Below are 21,630 nucleotides of genomic sequence, written 5' to 3'. Positions count from 1 at the left end.
TGTTTTCCCTTGCAGCCTCATCAAGAGGCAAAAGCTGCAAAGGGGTAGAGGGAAAACGCAGGAAGGGTCTCCCCATGATGAGAGCTACAAATGCGAAATTAACATCCCATGTTTGCAAGCAGGAAGCCACTCACATTTTACCCCTCCATGCAGAAATGGTCTGGTAGTTTTGGTCCAGGAAAATGGGAGTTAGACCTGGCTTTTTAATACTAACCTATGACCTCAGAATTAATGTTTGTTAATGTTCTGACTTTTCTAGACATGAGGTTGCAATTTTAAGCAGACTCCACACAAGTGTTTCAGATTATTTTCTTCCAGCAACAGCAGCATAAAGATGTTCAGAAAAAAACTGGGGCGGGGGGGAAGTAGGGTAGAAATTAGGAGACCAACAACTAGCAAATCACACTGCTTAGAAGACTGGGGAGACACCATGCAGTTGAGAAACTAAGCAGAAGCAACTCCATTAAGAAATTGCGAGGCTCGGTACCTGTATTTAGAACATCTAACTTTTACTACAGGTGTCATCTTCTGAAGAATTCCATAGTTAGACAAGATGTATGGGAAAGTTTAAGGATATAAAGCCTGATCCTACAAAAATTTCTCTCTTGATAGACACGTACTCCTGCAATTAATTGGGATCATTTAATATTGAGAAATGCTTTTCATACAAGTTATCTTTCAAGCAGCTGTCCAATTTCTTTCAGACATATCTGAAGAGATTCCTCAGCCTCATAGAATCACAGAATCATAGAGTTAGAAGGGGCCATACAGGCCATCTAGTCCAACCCCCTACTCAACGCAGGATCAGCCCAAACTACAGGTGTCATCTCCCTAGGCAGCTAACTGTACTGTCCAACTGGTTTCATAATTAAATTTCTTCAAGATGGATTCTTTTTGTGCAATCCATTGCAGGAAGAATTTCAATTGTTTCTGCTCTTTTTAAATCAATATTAAAAGGTGGTATGTAACTGTGGCTAAAAGCATTAGCTGACAGCCAGAATGATCTGTCATTCATCAGCTTTCCAGAGGCATCAGACAACCACAGTCTTTCATGCTCTTCTGTACTAAAACTGATATGTCTTACAGGATTTGTATAAGGTTTACAGATATTTAGTAAATGCAGAGATAGCATGTGCACATGTGTGTGTGCACACACACAGAACTATACACATAGCCATAGAAAAGCAGGAAGTTTGTGTTCACCCTCCTCCACAGTGCATCATGTTGGGAAGCTGGCAATGAGGTGAAGTTAAGGAATAGTGCCAGCCCCTCCCCCACATACACTCTTTCAACAGAAGGAGGGAAGGATCAGGCTTCTCACTGGCCAGAAACTGAAGCCAAAGGCGCTTCCTGTGGCAGTCCCTAGTGCTATGGCAGGGCAGGGGATCAGAATGGGGACCCTCCACCACAGAAGCCCTAGGGCTTCCTATTGGGCACACTGTCCCTCCTGGCAACAGTTTCACATGCTGCTGAAAACAGTCTCCTGTAGCAGAAGCCATGACATGTATAATTTGTTATCATATGGCTTTCTGCTATCATGTTATGAGTCTTCGTCCCACTATATATTTCTGTTGATCACTGAATTCTTCCCAGAACAAAGTCCTGAGAAGAATCAGAAAAAGTGCGCTTACACATGAAAGCTTATACCTTGAATAACATTTTGTTGGTCTTAAAGGTGCCACTGGGCTCAAACTCCGTTCTGTTACTTCAGACCAGTAAATTAACATTATTTTTCTAGCAGTGATGCCAACAATGGTACATAAGATTCTGAACTGTGGTCTTATATGCCCTATGTACAGCTGCTCTGTTACTTCTCAAGAATTGAACTTTAAATTATGTTGACCTTATAATGCCATACCAGGACTGATGTGTATCTGATTATTCATGATACCTCCCCCCCTTCAGTAGTCAATATTATTCTCTTGCTAGATCAGAGGAATGCTGTTGACATAGTTTACCTTGATTTCAGCAAAGCATTTGATAAGGTTCCATGTTATATTCTTATTGACAAGTTGGTAAAATTTGGTATGGATCCTATTATTTCCTCTAGGCCAGGCTGGATTCTGGAGATTTTTGGTGGTGGTGGGGATCTATTGGGCATGAAATTGGGGCCACTGTGGGTAGGCAGGTAGTTGTGAGATCCTGCATTGTGCAGGTATTTGGGCTAGATTACCCTGGAGGTCCCTTCCAAATATATGATTCTGTCAAATGTTTCTACCTAACCAGTTTAACTGCCACTCATATTTGCACTTCAGTATATCTAATTCTCAGTGTGGCCAAATCAGTTGATGCATAAATCTGAAGGCTGGAGCCATGAACAGACAAGACAGATCTTTCTACAAATTGAGGAAAGCCCTAGGTTTCCAGAAAAATCCGACATTAAAAACAAAAAAACATTAGTAAAATTCAGTAAAATTCACTAAATTGGCTGAAGTAGTGCCTGTACTTTTAAGAAATGAATGCCCTCAGTTGCCATTACCTGTCAAGCATAACAGTACTGACAGTAATCAAGCCTTGGTTTCTATCAATAAAAGGCAAGGGAGGGACAGGGCCCATTCCATGACTATTTTGAGGGAGGATTCATTGGGCCAGATCCAGAAGCAGTCACCACTTAACTTGCTACCACATAACTAAGCTTGGTTCAGCTGGGCCCAGCCTTGCATGGTACAGGCAACTAAGCCTAGCACATTCTGGCATCACACTATGCAGCTGAGCCTGGCACAGCATAGCCATCACAATGAAAATCAACCTTACATAGCCAGCACAGCAGAACTGGGACTGGCGTGGCCTTGGCAATTGGTACCACACTACTCAACCAGAGTTCTCCCTGAGAGTGGCTAGCAAGGAGATGAACAAAAGCAAAGCAGCAAATGGGGAGGTTTGATAAAAGTAACTTGGTTGACAGGTGGGAGGCAGAGAATGAAGCCGGAAAGGAGAAGCTGTGGGTTCCTTCAGGAAAGGGAAAGAGGTAATAGATGGGGAGGGATGCCCTGCCCACAAGTCGTTAGTAGCTCTTCAATCTCCTGTATGTAACAGTTTCTTACTTCTTATTATATTCTTTCTACTACTGTGTGCCCCACTCGACGTCTTTTGAATGCTTAGCCTGTCTTCTAGAGTATTTGCAATCCATCTCTGTTTTATATGGTTAATCACTAAAAAGGGTAGTTAGGAAGCAATCCATGAGTGTGTTTGGCATTTTGTTTCAAAGTGAATGATGTTATGATAACAACTGCTGTTTTGAAGTTTCCCCCACTTTTTGTTCTTTCTGTGGCATCCATTCCTGGCAATAACTATGTATCAATGATGAAACCTTCCCTAGAACAACATCTGCTATTGCCTGCATTTTCCAGCCGCAGTTATATAACCAATAAACTTCTGGATTTCATTTCTTCTGGCGGATTGAATTGCACTCAGTATATGGCACCAGTTTAATTAATTAATGCTGAACATCCCTGTGGCCTTTAAAAATAATTACTCTTAACACCTTGCTTTTACATTATATAATAAAAGTTAAACATGATTAAGATGAAAGTTGACCTAGAGTTCATATATAGCTGATGTCTGAGAATATTATTAGTATGTTTCTTGCAAGAATAACTAGATAGAATTACTTCTAGACAGCAGGGAAAATCCATGAAATTGTAATATAGTTTGTAGCACTGAAAACTGTACAATACTTTCTCTTACCTAAAGGCCTTAGCAGAACCCTATTGATCTCTTACTCATGATTAACCATCTGAAGAATTTTACATTACATTTTACACTCCTCTACTCCCCCATAGGCATTTTAGTATTTATTGAGTTAAATAGTATAAACAACAAAGCGTTAGTAAAAGAACTGTGCCCCTTCAAATGTGGAACGTGTTCAAATTTATAAGCATTAATATAGAATTACTTTGTTCCAATAGGATGCTATTGTTATTCATGAGGTTTATGATGAAGGGGCAGCAGCTAGAGATGGTCGACTTTGGGCTGGAGATCAAATTCTTGAGGTAAGTCTATTCTTCCATTCAGAACTTATGTTTTAAGAGAAAAACCATGGACTGTCCTAGAACTCAGAACAAAGAGCTGAATTTGATTTAATACTGTATAAAATAATATATTGAAATAGATGTATCTAAACCAGATTTAAACTAGTTCTGACTTTTTGACATTATGGTTAATCCTGAACCTGACCCTCAGAAATCAACAGATTTCTAAAACCTACACAATTGAGCCAAGTACAGAGGAGGCTATGGACCTATGGAAACCCCTAGGTTTGCAGGGAAAAAATTCAGTTTTTAAAAACAGAGAGGTAGACTTTATTGTCCAAATGGAGGAAGACAAGACAGACAGCATAAAGGGAAAGAAAAGATCTCACAGCATAAGTGTGAGGATCTTTGGTTACTCAGAAAAGCAAACTCTTGGCGAAAAATCAAAGATTTTTTCATTAAGTAAGAAAGTACTCTCATCAAGGCATTGTTGAAACTGGGGAGCACAGACAAAGATTTTAGCATATATCACAAACCCGGTTCCCCTCTCCTGTAGGAATCCAGTGAGGACAGGGAAACATCAAACAGTTTTAACTTGCAGATGGGAATCCGGCTTCCAGGGAGAAGGGAAAAGGAACAGAGCAAATGGGTTGCTTAGAGGTGAGAAAGAGGGGAGGGGAGAATTGAAATGAAGGAAAGAACATCAGGGTTATAAACTTAAGCAAAGGAGACAAACTGCCCCATCTCCTACACAGGGATGAAACTCTACATATCCTAGTTACACAAACATCCTAAATAATGAAACCACAGGATTCTGACAATAGGTTTACAACATTTTTGCTGTCATATTTTTCTAGCAACTCCAATAAACATTCCTAAGGAATCCAGTTGGATCAGGATGCAGGTAGACAGCAATAGAGCAGGAGTAGCTAAAGGAGGAAAAGAAGCTAAGCAGGTGGCAGCCAGGGTGGGAGAAGCTAGATGGTGGCAGCAGCAAGTGAGAGAAAAAGCTAGATGGAAAAGTAACAAAGTAGTAGTAGCAGGTACTGGCATGAGGTGGTAGCATTACCACTGCTTTATCTCTCCTTCACTAGCAACTATGGATGTGCTACAGCACTCCCCCCCAACAATATTTTTAGGTTTTGGGTATATTGAATTCCTTAAATACTGTTATTTCCCAGTATTCCTGAATCCCAGTATTGATATGGTATTCAGATTCGGTAATATTTGGGAATGCCCTTTTTTTTTTTGCTCCATCATAGCCTATATGGAGCATTATAGTCCACAGTTCCATAGGTTGTAATGGAGAATCAATCTGGGTATATCTGGGGCTTGGGGGGGGGCACTGCTTTTTGAGGTAGAGGCACCTCCAAAGTATGAAAAAGACTGGACCAGGGGTTCCAATTCTATGAGCTCTCAAGGAAGGTGCCACCATCCTTCATTGTTTCCAACAGAATGGGGCATTAAAAGAAGGGGACTTTAAAGAAAAAAATGTCCCTTTAATTTTTTACTGAACTTTTCAAGTTGCAGTGGTGCAGGGGAACTCTGAAGGCATTTAAAGAGCTTGCAGTTTCTTTAGATGCCTTCTCCAAGTGGAGAGTTCTCTACAAATGCATTTAAAGGAACTGAGAACCTTTTAAATGCACTCTAACTTTGACTATCTGCTGGTCCCAAAAATTTGGATTGTTTTCAGAATTTTTCATGCCAGCCATTTTGGATAGCTGGAAAAATAGGGAAGGGGAGAGAAATCTGGTTGAGTCAATGTCTGAAAAATCCCAATAAGGTTTTTTTCTGGTATTTTTTTCAGTTTGGATTAGCTGAGTACTAACCACTTCCTCTCCAGAGTAGAGAAGGTAGTGAAGCAGCAGCAGCCAGGAGGAGGAGAAGGGGACAGTTTCTTCTTTTTTCCTTTTCTCAGCCGGTGCCAGGGAAAGATGGCATTGAAAAGAGAGTAACTGGGAGGAGGAGGAGGAGGAGGCAACTGGCCCCCTCTTGCGAGATCCTTAGGTTCCTATTTGTTTACAGTAATTTGTGTACATTTCTTAATTTAAGAACATGGAAATAATTTCCAAAATATGAAAATTGTACATGTTTACATAAGCCAGTATCTGCCATCCTCTGGAACTGCTCTCCAAAATAAAATAAACCTCTGTGAGCATGAGTCTTTAATGAACTGTGCTGTTTTACAAATGCTTTATTTTGAGTTTTTAGCTAAGCAATGGTTAAGAAAAAGTTTTGTGGTAACAGAATCAGGGAATTGGAGTCAAACCACTGTGGTCACAGAGGAGCTACAAACATCTTGCTGGGAAGTCAGCATAAATTCCCAGCATACCTATTATGAGCTGTAAGAAAGAAGGTTAGGGAAACATTGAGGACTGTTTGGATGTTACTCTTGCTTTTCCGCATAAGGTTTCTTATTTTAGCTGCTAATTTATTCGTTTAATGCTAGGTTAACAACATCTAATTAATAATGTTGAAAGGGCTATGGCGGACCAGCTCCTGGCATTTTTGGAAGAAACTTCAGCCCTAGATCCATACCAGTCAGGCTTCTATCCTGGCCTTGGGGTGGAGACTGCGGTCCCAAGTGAACAGAAGCGGGTTGGCCATTCTCATGTTGTTAGATATTTCGGCTGTATTTGATGTGGTTGATCACGATCTTTTGCTCCACCGGTTTGTTAATACAGGGATAGGGGGAACAGCCCTTAAGTGGCTGACCTGTTCCTGCTCTTAAATGTTATTGTTGTTACTTTTGTTTTGTTAAGTGTTGCATTTGATATGGTTGTATTCAAATGCAAGAGGGGAGAGCAGTTTTGGTGTCATGAAGAAAGGAGTCAAAAAGGCTTTCGAAAAGTGCCCCTTATTCCAGAATGGTAAATCATAGCATCAGAGGTCTGGAATCCAGCAGAGGAATAAAGCTCCCCATTAAAAAATCAATGGAAGCATTAAGATGCAAATCTGCAGGCCTATAGCAGGACCTGCTTGTACACACAGATTTAAAGGAGACCTACATCCTTGTGCCTTATGTTCCCACTATACTGAACATTTCTTCAGTTCAGCTGTGACAGGACAAAGAGCACCATGGACAAAGAGCACCATGGTGCTCTACCTCTTCATACTTCCACCCTACCAAAACATTCAAATATCTAGGGGATGTGCCTATGTTTCCAGGGCCATATTCTCCAAATTGTTTCATACAATGTTATATGGGATCTTTAAAAATGGGTATTTTTGTTCTCAGCTGAATTAAGAGGAGGCCTCTTATATATGCAGAGTGCTGGAGAATATGTATATGATTATTAACCTCAAATCCTCCAGGAATTAAAGTGCAATATATGTTTCAAGGATTTTTAAAAATTTCAACAAAAACAGATTCCTGTTTGGTCAGGAAAATTATACAATTGTGTCATCTACATTTATTAAACTGCAATGTTTTAGCATTCGTTTTAAGAGAAATTTAATAGGGAACTCCAAGATTGGTCTTGTGTGCCATCTATTGGAGTGTATAAAAATAATTTTCTTATAGCTTTCACTGTAAAATACTCCTTTAAGAATAAGATGTAATGTCCAGAAACAAATTAAGGGCTACATGACCAGATACATCTGAGCGTTCATATAGTCACAGAAATTAAAAGCCTTATAGTACCATCATATGCCCAGTTATTCCATTCTAAACCCAGTGGTTTTAATGGGCTGAAATGGAAGTAACTCTGCACTGATGGTCTATCAAAATATAAATAAATTATAATGTGGTGACAAAATGCAGAGAAATAGGATTTATACCACAAAGTGGTAAAGAAGTTTATCTTGGGACTTTAATGAGTCCATAAATAGATATTGGATTGAACACAAATTTATGTATATCCAAATCAATAGGGGGTTTGAAACTTTTTATCTTTCCCTATGGCAGCTAACCTGCTTGTTTGTTTCTTTTTTCCCATCTGTTATTTTCCCATTTGTAACAGAACACTATTACTTGAAGTATGCTTAATGACTATGATTAATGAATGTAGGGTACATTCTTCATTGCAAATGCAAGTATGTGCAAAAGTTTGAGTATAATGGAAATTTGGGATCTTTGAGAAGGCAAAGAGGAGTTTTATGAGGATCCTTCTGCCAACCCCAATTATGGAAAGGAAGAATCTCCTGGAAACTAATCAAATGTGGATGGGCTATGCATGCTTGTGATGCTTGTGATAGATGGATCTTCATTTCCTAGAAGTTCAAAATTTCTTGCAAGGAGGCTGGAAATCTTGATTCATTGCAGGGTGCTTCCTAGAGCATATTATGTCACTTCTAACCTTGCTTTAATACAAATGCAGCCTAAAATAAAATAATCTAATAGATCATGTTAATATGTAAAAGCGCTACGTGATTAGCAGTGTAATCCTAAACAGAGTTACACCTTTGTAGGTCCATGGACTTTAGTAGACTTTTAAAAACGTAACTTTATGGATCCTGTATAGGGACTATCAAAATCTTGTGTAGCTTGCCTTATGGAGTGGAATGCTTTCCTACAAACCTGGTTTCATTTAGGGATGTACATGAACTGGCTCATGAACTACGATTTGAGATGAATATTGTGTGATTCATAAACAGAAGTTTGTAAACTGAACAGCCGCCATGAACTTTCACAAATTTTAAGGAAGTTCATAATGGTTGGTGAATAGCAGAAAGCAGAGGCTTAAATGGCTTGGGGAGCCAGTTTGGTGTAGTGGTTAGGAGTGCGGACTTCTAATCTGGCATGCCGGGTTCGATTCTGCACCCCCCCCCCCCACATACAGCCAGCTGGGTGACCCTGGGCTCGCCATGGCGCTGATAAAGCTGTTCTGACTGAGCAGTGATATCAGGGCTCTCTCAGCCTCACCCACCTCACAGGGTGTCTGTTGTGGGAAGAGGAAAGGGAAGGCCGCTTTGAGACTCCTTCAGTTAGAAAAAAACGGCATATAAGAACCAACTCCTCTTCTTCTTCTTCTAATTTAACCCCCTGATTTTTGCTCATGAAAACAGCTGAATAGCAAGGAGCCATGGCTCTGCGCCATTGAAATGGCTCTGAGCCATTAAACCCCTGTTCTTTCTGCTCCATGCTGCTCCACTTTTTTCCCCAGGAAAACTATGCTTTCTCTTCTGCACCACTTTTGACAGGGAGCAGCAAACAGAGTAATGAACTGTTACAAACCAATTTGGTTCAGAAACCAGCCTCACGGTTCAAATTGAATCAGAATTTGTTCATGGTTCATGCCTATCCCTAGTCTCGTTAGCAATAAATGTCTCTTTAGTAACCTTACTAATTAAAATCCAATAAGCAAACATTTTTGTGACAACAAAACTTTGATTTCCTCCAGGTTAACAGCATCGACTTAAGAAATGCTAGTCATGAAGAAGCTATCACGGCCTTGAGACAGACTCCTCAGAAAGTGCAACTGGTTGTTTACAGAGATGAAGCTCATTATAAAGATGAAGAAAATTTGGAGATTTTCCTTGTAGAGCTACAAAGGAAAATGGGACGAGGATTAGGGCTAAGCATTGTTGGCAAACGGTAAGGGCCATACTTAAACACAGCTGTTAAGAGAGGAATGTTCTTGTAGTAGAGCACACAAAAGATTTCTAAAACCAAGTTAGGGTCTCTGTGTTAAGAGTGGGCATCATGAAGGGTTGGAATTATAGTCATCCTATAATTGAAATAGGTTTGAAATATTCTCATGGTGATGGTGATTGAAGTGTGAGCCTTGCAGAAGGGTAGTTGTAATCGTCTAGTGGCCTTAAAAAGGCCAACAATATTTATTTCAATATGTTCTTTAAGTGAACAGTAACTCACAAAAGCTCATATTAAAATAAAATGTTGCTAGTTTTAAGGTTCTGCTTTCATTAGGGAACATATATATATTTACATGTGTAGCACTGATTTTAGCATGCAACCTCTAATGGTTGTACCTAACCTGCAGATGAAGAGGATTAGGGGAAGTATGAGCATATGGAACTTCAAATTGCAAATTGATGATCTCACCCACTTTCCTCCTTGAGAGGCAAGATTTTCCCTCCGTTTTCCTCTCCTTTTCTGATTGAACAGCCCTATTTATGAGTTTTCTTCTTTTTTAAAAAAAAAATGACTGTCCCACCCCGTCACAGTGTGAAATTTTGCTGCTGGCTCAGCCCAGAGGGAGGGGTTGAGATCCCTCTTTTAACTTAAAAAATAACAAAATATTTTATTCAACAAGGAGAGGAAAAGTGAAATCAGGGGCAACATTTTTGAAGCAAATCAGTAATTGAAATGCTGATTCTATGAATTTAGGAAGAAGGGATTGTGTTGGTACTTGGCTCTTGTGGCCCTTTCTTGCATTCCACTTGCTACTTTGCCACTTGCTACTTTGGGGTCAGGAGGTAAATTTTCTCCAGGACAGATTAGCCAGGGACTCTTGTTGGGGGGGGGATCATATGGGCATGGAATTGGGATCAAGGGACCAAGCCCTATGAAGATAGATTGAGGGACTTGGGAATGTTCAGCCTGGAGAAAAGGAGGTTGAGAGGGGACATGATAGCCCTCTTTAAGTATTTGAAAGGTTGTCACTTGGAGGAGGGCAGGATGCTGTTCCCATTGGCTGCAGAGGAAAGGACGCACAGTAATGGGTTTAAACTACAAGTACAACGATATAGGCTAGATATCAGGAAAAAGTTTTTCACAGTCAGAGTAGTTCAGCAGTGGAATAGGCTGCCTAAGGAGGTGGTGAGCTCCCCCTCACTGGAAGTCTTCAAGCAAAGGTTGGATACACACTTTTCTTGGATGCTTTAGGATGCTTAGGGCTAATCCTGCGTTGAGCAGGGGGTTGGACTAGATGGCCTGTATGGCCCCTTCCAACTCTATGATTCTATGACTCTATCATTATGGGTGGGCAGGAAGTTGTGAGGTTGCGGGGGGTTGGACTAGATGACCCTGGAGGTCCCTTCCAACTATATGATTCTATGAATATAGGCACAGACTCTAATTCATGTTTCAAGCAGTGGAGAGTTTCTTAAGCTTTTCACAATCACTTAGAATCTTTAAGATGAGAGACTTTTGTTTCAGGGTTTTCTAAACACTGCAGTCTAATTTCTTGAGCGTATTTGACTCTTTTTTGTTTCCAGACGGCAGGGATATTCTGTCCAGTACCCTAATTCCATCACTGAACTCACCAGTACTCTTCTAAAGGTTTTATGTTTCAAAAGGCAGTTTCTGGCCAGGGTTTGCTCCACTCCTCAGAGCTATCTCCCTTTTCCTACTGAGTAGGGGGTAGTTTACTCCTCTACTCTCAACCACTGCCCTAACGCTCTCTGATCGCTATGGTAATGTTTAAACATCCCTTCAAAATAAGATACAGACACGCCACAACAATGAACATAAGGAACATTCTATTTTCATGGAAATTTTAACTCATGGCAATGACAAATCAATGGGAACCCTGAGATTGTTTCTCTGCAACGAGATAGTCACATCTGGGAGTGATGGGAGACAATGACACCCGAAGTGTGTTGTAAAGGGCCGGGGGGGGGATGAAGTAAAGGGCCAGGGGGGCGGAGAAGGCGTCCTTTGTGGCCCACCTCCAATTAGTCGACGGACCACATGTGGTCTGCGGCCCACAGGTTGGGGATCGCTAGCCTTGAGGATTGCTTTCAGTAAATCTGTATTCCAAATCCCCTAACATAGTCCTGCCATTTGAAAAAGGTTCAGTCTGACTTGCAAACAGAGGGCTTCACACTCTCTGAAATACTGTCCTCAGAAACAGTATGATGTGGGTGTCTGCAGAGTAATAAGAACCTGATATATTGAGCGCTGTCTCAGAAACATCGTATTCCTGGTCTGTCACTTTCTTTGAATGTCTTATTTTTAAAACAGCATTTAAAAACTAATTTGCTTATTTAATAGCTGTGTGTTTCTTGCATTATTAGAAATGGAAGTGGAGTTTTTATCTCTGATATTGTCAAAGGAGGAGCTGCAGACTTTGATGGGAGACTAATTCAAGGGGATCAGATCTTGTCTGTCAATGGGGAGGATGTAAGACAAGCTTCACAAGAAGTGGTTGCCACTATTCTCAAAGTAAGCCATATTATACATTCTACTAATCTGTAGTTGCAAACGTTCTATAAGATGACTATATTTCCACAGACAGAGGAGATTTCCATCTGAGTGATTTAAATTTCCCACATTCTCTTGTTGTTCAAAATCACCCTTGAGATGCTGCTCCTAAGAGACAGAGAACCTCCCATGAATACCCTGGGAGAAAAAGGTCTGTAGCATTGGGGTACAACTGGCAAAATCAACCTCTTCTGTCCATAGAAATCTTTCATGATATCTAAGCAATACTGTGTGCCAATCCAAAAATTATATTTGACACCCAAGTATAGTAAAAGAGCTAGTACATTAAACAGTAGGGTCACTGGCAAAGATTTTGGGGGGCTGGAGTTTCAACAAAAATGGCTGATGCTTATGTACATGAGATCCACCCCCACCCCCCAAATGTAGCATACATCATGGAGATACTGAGGAAATATTCTCATTCATGAATCAAATATTTCAATTAATGTAATTGTTAAAAAAGGGGGGGAAGATGTCTAATGATTGGACAATGTGCAGCTTCCATGTGTTCCCTGGGATTTCCTTCCAGGAAATGTTCATAGAATGGTAGACCAAAGGTTAGGTCTGATAGCTCATGGAGATGAAGTTCATCATTCTTTTGCAAGTTCCCTTCCCCAAGCAGTCCATTTTGACTCTGGGAAAATTTATGTTCAGGTTCATTAGGCCTGCATGGATTTAACAACAAACCTACATTGGAAATTTGGAGAGAGAAAGAGGCAAAATCTTCCTCTGAACCAACAGAAAAGTCCAAAAGGGTAATTTCTTCCCTCTTAGCCTCCTGAAACCTCAAAAATGAACTTTCCCAAGGTCAGAAAGGATTGCTAGAAGGAGAGCGATAGAGGGGGGGAAATGACTGTCATTGAATTCCACTTATGGATTGCTGGTTTCAGTCCCATATTTTAGAATAAGTGTTATAAGGAAAAAGCATTTATGCTCTTGCGAATTAAGGCTATTATGTGTACCTTTTAAAAAGGCATTATTCCAAAGGAACTTGAAAATATAGCAATGCTGTATGCTTTGTTACATTAAAAGACCCATTTGCACATAGGAAACAAGCAGTTCACACAGAAAGTGAACTAATTATAGGATTGAAACCCAGAACTGGAAAATGGATTATATAATTATATAATCTCTTGTTCAAACAATCATTAAGCTTTGGTGTTATAAAATGGCAAACGTGAGATTTTTAGTGTACCCTTGATAAAAGAAAATATGTATAAAGAAAAAGAATCTGAGAACTGTCTGGTGTGTTTCTTTCATCCCCTAAGTGTGCTCAGGGACTTGTGCGGCTAGAGATTGGACGACTTAGAGCTGGAGCTTGGTTGTCTTCACGGAAAACATCTCAAAGCAGCCAGGTTAGTGGCAGATGGTGGTGCATTATATAAGGGGAAATTGTCAGTCTTGGATATCTTTACTTTGTATGCAGTGATTGTTTGTAGGGTTGCCTACCTGCCTGGCCGCAAGCAGGGGATGAGGGGGTAGGGTTGACAGATTCAGACTGGGAAACCCCTGTAGATTATGGATGGCATTTAGGGAGGGTAGAGACCTCAGTGAGGTACAATTTCATAGACTATACCCTTCAAACCTCAGTGAGGTACAATTTCATAGACTATACCCTTCAAAGCATCTATTTTCTCCAGGGGGACTCATCTTTCTAGGCTGGAGATGAGCTGCAATTCCAGGGGATCCCCTGGTTCCCCCTGGAGGCTGGCACCCTAATTGTGGGAGTTTCAAATTACTGATTTCCTTTTATTGGTAATCAAAATAATCTTTTAAACAATTGGACAACATATTGGCACAAAAGGAGGCTTGGTATCCTTAGAAGTATATGTATACTAGCATCAAAGCCCGTTCCAAAGAATGGGCTTTGAAAGGGTCCTCCCTGTCAGCTTGCCGGTGGTTTTCCAGGCTGGCGGGAAGCGCTGAGGGCTGGGAGGGTGTAGGGGGGTGGAGGAAGGGTGGAGGAAGGGAGCACGTCCTGGGGGCCTGGCAAGCACACCCGGAGCCTCTGCGAGGCCCCGGGTGTCCTTGCCAGGCCCCCAGGAAGCGCTCCCTCCCCCCCCATGGCCAAACAAGTTTCCGGGGGCCTGGCAAGCACACCCAGGTCCTCACTTTACAGGCCTTTGGGAAGCGTTCTCTGTCCCCTACCCCACCCCCACAGCTGGATGGCTTCCTGGGGGCCTGGAAAGCACACCCAGGGCATCTGTTAGGCCCTGAGTGTGCTTTCCGGGCCTTTGGGAAGCGTTCTCTGTTGTCTGTCCCCCTGCAGCCAGATGGCCTCCAGGGGGCCTGGAAAGCTCTGCGAGGCCCCAGGTGTGCTTTCCAGGCCTTTTGGGAAGTGCTCCCCCTCCCCCGCATCCGGGCCTCTTACCTGGGGCCAGGCATGTCTGTGAGGTGAGGGCTTGGTGAGGGAGGGCGGGGGATGTAGGGGCAGGATCAATCAGGGTGCAGCTGGCTGCACCCTAATTGGACCTATTCCAACTCAGACAGGGAGGGTGGGAGCTGTAAGGGCAGGGCCAATCAGGGTGCAGCTGGCTTTCTATCTCACAAGCAGCACAGCCCAGGTCTCATGCTTTGCTCAGCCATCCAGCCGTCACAGCTTGGTTTGGGGGGCAGGGGTCACTTAAAGGCCCCCTCCGTCATAGCAGTGATCCTGCCATCATTCCATATTATATATATGACAATATATAATAATATATGGCAATAGTAAAGGAATGGAAATCATATACTTGATTTCATGTGAAGGCATGAATATTTTAGCAAAACCATTTCTCATTCTTATTTCCATGTAATGCCATTTTGTGGGCTCTGTGCTTTTCTGCTGTTGTGTCATATGTCAAGTTCTGATGCATGTTGGATATTTTGCTTCTCCTGAACTATTGAACTGTGGCTTGTTTGGTCCCCATGCATATTATTTCTTTGCCTTATTCCCCACTAGTCTGAAGCATACTCTAGAGAACAGAGAACTGCTGCTAATGAATTCTTCATGCACCTCAAGGAACACTAATCCTTACACTAATGTAGAAATTTCATTAGCACTCTGTGGCCTGGAAAACTATTTAGCTAGCAAAGTTTTGCTTTTCAGATACAAGGCATGCTTAGCTATAGCTTGGCAGCTAAGGCTTCAGGAACATATGAGTGAAATGTTTTGGGGGGAAATTCTCTCACAGTGTAGAAAAGGTTTTTTTAATTACTATTTCTTTTGATAAGACTTAGCTGAGATTTAACAAAAAGATGATGGAGTTGTATGAGAAAGGCTTTACAAAATGGTGCTTTCTGCCTTTGTCCACTTCCACACAATGCAGTCTTGCTCAGAGTTATTCCAGTATTAGTCAAAGACTCTGCATAGGATTCCACTGCCAGTCTCTTTGACCTGATTTGTATAGATATTTGGACAGGGTTTTGCAAAAGAGAACAAGATGCTTCTGCATGATAATATCACATCTGTTTAATGCTATAACCACTAGTTTTCAAGGCAATGTGGATGTTTTCTGGAGATGTTTTTACTGTTCTATTGATTCTATTCTACTGTCTACCCATCCACAGACAGAAAACCCCTCTAAGCTCTGTTCACCCCTCACAGAGTTAAATTATAAGTCAAGGTGTTTTTTCTATTAAAGTTAAGTTTTTAGTGTTAGTTTTTTTTTAATCTGTTGCCAACCAGGATAGGGCAGTATATAAACAAAATATTTGTTTGTTTGTTTATTCTAGAAATAAAGCCATATTGGAATATCTTGTTTTCTTTTGCTGCCCAAATTTACGTTAGAGAATTTACAACATTATATGTAGACATAAACAACATATTTTCAAGATGTTTGTTGTTTAGATGTGACTAACTTTGCCAACAATTAATATGCCATAATGTATATGACAACACTTTAATGAAAAGTTTAATGTTTTCAGTACTATGAAATGCAACCGAACATGCTGGTATTTCTTCTGTGACTGTATGAAACTGTTTCTGTCCAAAGAGTACACCTTCTTTAGTTTGTTACCCAAATATGTTTTCTAATTTTTCCTATCTGTCTGGTGGTAAATATTAAGACACGTGTGCTCAGGTAGCATAGGCTGCAGCATTCTCGTATTGGGTATATCTGCTATTTTTCTTGTAAAGGTAATCAGTGGAAGAATGAGCCTTAAGGCCATTGAAGCCACTGAGCTTAAGAGTGCTTAGTACTACACTGTAAGGCATTTATACTGTTAAATTCCATGAATATGCCAAATACTATAATGTTATATGCTAATTAAGTTATAAATTATACATTTCTGTTATTTAAGCTGTACAATAAGTTTAGCTGTGATAGAAAAATACATATTGTATATATTTCCATCTCCTCTCCCCTCCCCCACGTTTTTTTTTTCTTTTGAGGCTTCAAAAATTCCAGAAATTTTACATCTGTGGTAGTAGGCGATGGCTATCAAGGCATGGTCACTTGGGGAATGGTAATCCCTTTCAAATCAGAGTTTATTCCCAAATCTAAGTTGCACAAATATTTTTTGGGGGGGTAGATTTCTGTAGTTTTCATTGAAATGATGAATATTCTTGGAAGTGGAACCATAAGAATTGGTGATACTGGAACTGATCTGAACTTTTACATAGACTGAAGAGGCAGCATGGAAATAGTCTAAATAAATAGTCACTGTAAGTTTTATTTTAACTTTGTACACTCACTGTAGAAGCACTTGTACATCCATTTATACAATAAAATTGTTACATTTTCTACCTCTGGATTCATTTGCTTGGAATTCAGTGTGCTATAATTCAATTCAGTGTGCTATAATTTTTTTCACTTTCTGCCTTACCAATTTTGCCTCTGGTTTTCAGATAGGCCAACACACCATTCATGGTCACTTTCACCCTACATTTGCTCCAGTTATCTCCACCTTACAGAATTTTGTCAGTGCCAAAAGATCCTCTGCTGATTCCTCTCATAAAAACTCAGGTATGGGATAGGAAGCACAAACAATAAAAACCCTGTAGGTTATGCTACTTTATATCAATGCCATCTTATTCTGATCACCTAGAACACTTGTTAGTACATTCAATTATATGTGACAAAGGAATAGTATTTGCAATAATGCCTATATTTGAGGAAATCCCCCAGAACAATCCTTCACAGGAGTATTTCCTGCAAAGGATCAGGCTGTCCTACAGCAAGTCATAGATTCTGCATGTTAAACTAATGAACTGAATCATGATAGCTGGTGGTGGCTGGGGTATTAGTTGGGTAATGAGAAGAATCATATCAAATTCTGAATTTGACCTCTGCATAATGGGACCATATACAGATATGAGAGGTGTTTCTGCAAAAGAACCCGAAAAATTTTAAAAACGGTTAACTCTTAGTCAGATAAACAATATAGGTACAAAGACACTGCATCAAGGAATGAAACAACCTAAAACAAAGCATATGCCATGATTAGTTGAGGTAAAGGCGGGGGGAGGAGGAGAATCACTATGTAGAAGGTGGGAGCAGGAGACATAGTGAGTAGCAGAGGGATGGGAATGTGAGATTGTGGGGGGTAAAGGTAAAGGTAATGTAAAGATAATTGATGGGAGTAAATGAAGGGAACCAGAAGAGGGGCTGAAGTAGGGGAAATGGAGGTACCAAAGAAGGAAGGGCAAGCAGTGAGCCTAAGGCTGAAATTGCACACAGAACACCCACTCATATAATGCAAGTATTATCCCTAACTTTACATTAGATTTTGGTGGCCCAAATCCTTTCTTAAGCCATGTAGATGACAACACTGGCTGTTATCTACTGTATCCAACTCAATATCTGTTATGTGAAAAAATATAATGCGCTCTAGCAACCTGTTTGGGGATTAGGTCTGAGCCAGCAAGAAGATTAATGGGGAAGCCATTGTCCAATAAAGCCTGTATGTATATTTGTTGTTGTTAGGTGCGAAGTCGTGTCCAACCCATCGCGACCCCATGGACAATGATCCTCCAGGCCTTCCTGTCCTCGACCATTCCTCGGAGTGTATGTATATATACGTATGTAATACATACATACACACACACACGGGGCTTTAGAAAACTGTTGATGCTCAAGAAAAAGGTGGACACATAAGCATGATAGACATAAAAGCAAATAAATTAAATAATTGCCTTAATATGTAGCATAATTCTTTTTTCACCCTTCCTCCAAGGATCTCAGAACAGAATATATGGCTCTACCTTCCCTCATAACGCCCATCCCCCTTAAGTGTGTTAGGCTGAAAGGGGGAAAGAGAGAGCGAGCACCTGGCCCAAGCCACTCAGCCAGCTTCAGAACAAAGGTTCTGAACCCACTCCTCTAGAAGAGGCCTGCTCATCCATGGAGCAGGGCAAGGCATGTGATTTGTTCTCATAGGACAGCTGAGATGGTTCAGATGGTAAATAGGATATCATAGGATCTTTAAAAGAGTGGTGATTTTACAAAAGTCACTTCAGCCCCTGTGTCTCTCTAGCCAGTTACTTGTTCACCATTTACATTTACAGGCTCTAAATATTCCTCTCAAGACCCTTGCTGAGCTGTCTGTTTATGCTTCCTGTGGCTAAGTCTGTCACTTGGGTTTCAATGGCTGTTTCTGCCCTTTTTACTACATTGACAGTTTGTCTCTCCTCTAATGTTGAACAGTAAGCCTTTGTGTCCTGCTTGCTGACAGTGATAACATACTATCCCTGGTTGTCTGTTTTGTATGGGAGTGTTCTGCCCAGCAGGGTTGGTGTTTGATGCTCATTTTTCTCTGAGGTATCCCAAACTTTATTTTTCTTTGTAGGAGGTGAGAAAATATATTTCCTTCCCCAAATCCCCTTCAATTTCATCTACTAAAGTGGTGGCTTCATCCACTGTTTTAAGTTCTTTATCCCTTAGGAACCATCTAAATTGTGAGGGAACTTGCTTGTGGAATTGATGTAAGCTTTGTTGCTTCAGTTCTTCAAAAGTTTTTTTTCCCTCTCCCCCCATAAATCCACCTAATCAAGGCTTTGTTTAAACAACAACCTAGCTGGGCATAAGTTTCAACCGGGTTCCTTTTAATTTCTCTAAAGGCCTTGTTCTAACCCCATCAACCCTTCAGCGCCATTCCTCACAAGGGCTAACCCTAACCTCCTTATCCAGTCCCCAAGCTAATATGGCAGGTAGTCAGGTTCTCTATGCACCAGTTGCACCTTGTGTGGAAAAATGCAGCAGCCTAAAAGCTCTTATCCCAGCAACTGCCATTAAAACTCTTAACAGCCATTAAAACTCTTGTGGCAATCATCCCCCAAAGTCCTGCCTCTCTTCCAGGGCGCTGAACCAATCACCTCCTGTTTTAAGAAGTGAATTGTCTGCCACTATGGTACACGTTTTATTAGGTGGAAAAATGTTCCCACATCAGCAATGATTCTTTTGGATTGTTTCATTCTTTGATGTGCTGCCTTTGCACCTGTAGACATTGTAAAAGTAAGCATTGTACTAGCCAAGATGAACCTAATGAAGAACAAATTAGCAAGTAAATCAGTATAGTAGTATTAACTGTAGGCTAAGCTATACTATAGCTACTTTCATGAATGTGTGCAACTGTGTGTAGGCCAGCCTAGGAGGATCAGGTCCCTCCCTGTACATGCCACATAGGCCGGACATCACAAGTAGATACTCCCCCCCCCCTCAGATGGTGGTGGCTGTTGTGGTAGGGCATGGATGAATGGGAGGGGGAAGATCTATAGATTGGTTTTTGCTGCCAGTATTGGATTGTTATTTTATGTGTTATGTGGGTTTTTAGAACTTTACTTGTAAACTGCCACGAGCTGGCAGGGTCTGAGAGTGACGGTTAATAACTGTTCAAATAAATAAATAAATAAATAAATAAATAAATAAATAAATAAATAAATAAATAAATAAATAAATAAATAAATAAATAAATAAATAAATAAAATAACCTTTACTGGAGGAATTCATATAAATACATCCAGGCTATTCAATAAGCAGGTGTGGTTGATCTGCGTTGAGTAGTACAGAGGGCCCATTTTTTCCTTGATTATCATCTGGTCTGGCATGACCAAGGTTTTTCCTCAATGGTAATTTTGGAAAGGTAACCTGAAGAGGCCCTAGCATCTTGGCACCTTTATCTCTTATTTACAATATTTTATTGTTTATTTCTTTATTAGTTGGAGCAGATATGGGTCCAAGGACTGTGGAGATTACAAGGGTAAGCTTTTCAGAAGGTTTACTTCTTATCTCAAGCAAAAGTTCTCCTCTATTTTGTTAGTATCTGTGTATCTGGATCAGAATGTTTGTTTACAGCTTATTGTGACTTCTACGACATAATTTTAACTAAAACTGTGCAAAACCTGACCGTCCTACAAAGCATTGCTCATTAGATACAATCCTGCTATCATCTTTCTTCAGTGTTATCTAAATGCATTTTGGAAATAAAATCTGTAGGGTAGTGGTCCCCAACCTTTTTATCACCGGGGATTGGCCAACGCTTGACAATTTTACTGAGGCCCGGGGGGAGGTACTCTTTTGCCGAAGGATGTTGTCGCTGCCTGAGCCCCTGCTCCACTTGCTTTCCCGACGGCGCCCCTGACTTCCCATCGCCCGCTGGGAGGCGCTGCCAGCAGCAGCTGCCATGCCAAGGGGGAGCCCCAGCCATGGTGGCTGCTGGAGAGCACCAAAGGTGAGCCGGCAGCAGAGTGGCAGGGCAGCCTCCGAGGCAGCAGCTGGGAAGGAGGATGAGGAGGAGCCACAGCCCGGTACTGACTCATCGACGGACCAGTCCCGGTCCCTAGACTGGGGGTTGGGGACCGCTGCTGTAGGGGACTGCAACTGCAGGGCTGCTGTCGAACAATCTGTGTATGGGACCTACCCAAATTTCAGGCACCAAGAAATAGTGTGAAGTTTCTTGCCTTTATAAATGGAAACGTTTTGTATGTGAGGTTTAGCATTGTGAATTATTCAATTTCCTTTAATCACATGGATTCGTGAACTTTGCTTCATAGCATACATTTTCTTAAGAAGCCTATATAAAAATTACAGTGTTAAATAAACATGTGTAAGCACATATATTGTGTATTCTGTTGTAACCATCCTCTTTCTATTAAGGGGCTGAATGATGCTCTTGGTATCAGTATAGCTGGTGGCAAAGGGAGCCCACTGGGAGACATTCCAATCTTTATTGCCATGATTCAAGCCAGTGGAGTAGCAGCACGTACACATAAGCTCAAAGTGAGTGAAACTTTCCATTCAATACTGCTCCTTTTTTATTCTTTCAAAAGAGGATTGCTTCTGTTTTAAGGATCATACCTTGATGAACGAATCCTGATAGCAACTTCCATTTCCAAAGATGGTTGCTTCCTTTCTGCTGTCTCTTGATGGTTAAATATGATGTGTGACTGACTACATAAAAGCAATGAAAGCCTACTATAGTAAATTCTTAATGTACTCTGTGACTGGAATCAAGGGCATAATACCAGGTTCTATAATCTGTAAGTATGCTTTGTACTGATATTAAAGCCTTTGTATCTGACTTTACTTTGTCCTCCATATAGCCTCATACCTGCATGACACTAATATCCATTTAGAT

General features: G+C 40.9%; 1 protein-coding gene across 8 annotated transcripts in view; it reads left to right on the top strand.

Moving 5' to 3' along the window:
• PATJ (PATJ crumbs cell polarity complex component) overlaps positions 1 to 21,630 on the top strand; it is a 209,433-nt gene that overhangs the window by 171,989 nt on the left and 15,814 nt on the right. For 5 of the 8 annotated variants that reach the window (XM_077333525.1, XM_077333520.1, XM_077333521.1 and 2 more), the window contains 8 exons: positions 3,909 to 3,992; positions 9,314 to 9,507; positions 11,892 to 12,039; positions 13,347 to 13,433; positions 16,904 to 17,021; positions 17,982 to 18,062; positions 20,213 to 20,253; positions 21,150 to 21,272. In XM_077333525.1, the coding sequence (XP_077189640.1) occupies positions 3,909 to 3,992; positions 9,314 to 9,507; positions 11,892 to 12,039; positions 13,347 to 13,433; positions 16,904 to 17,021; positions 17,982 to 18,062; positions 20,213 to 20,253; positions 21,150 to 21,272 (876 nt within the window). Of the gene's footprint in view, positions 1 to 3,908; positions 3,993 to 9,313; positions 9,508 to 11,891; positions 12,040 to 13,346; positions 13,434 to 15,016; positions 16,869 to 16,903; positions 17,022 to 17,981; positions 18,063 to 20,212; positions 20,254 to 21,149; positions 21,273 to 21,630 lie in introns of those variants that run through there. The other 3 variants (XM_077333524.1, XM_077333522.1, XM_077333526.1) reach the window with 2 other exon arrangements.

Source organism: Paroedura picta, chromosome 4 (genome assembly GCF_049243985.1).
Source record: "Paroedura picta isolate Pp20150507F chromosome 4, Ppicta_v3.0, whole genome shotgun sequence".
Classification (NCBI taxonomy): domain Eukaryota; kingdom Metazoa; phylum Chordata; class Lepidosauria; order Squamata; family Gekkonidae; genus Paroedura; species Paroedura picta.
This window is presented reverse-complemented; position numbering and strand designations above follow the sequence as displayed.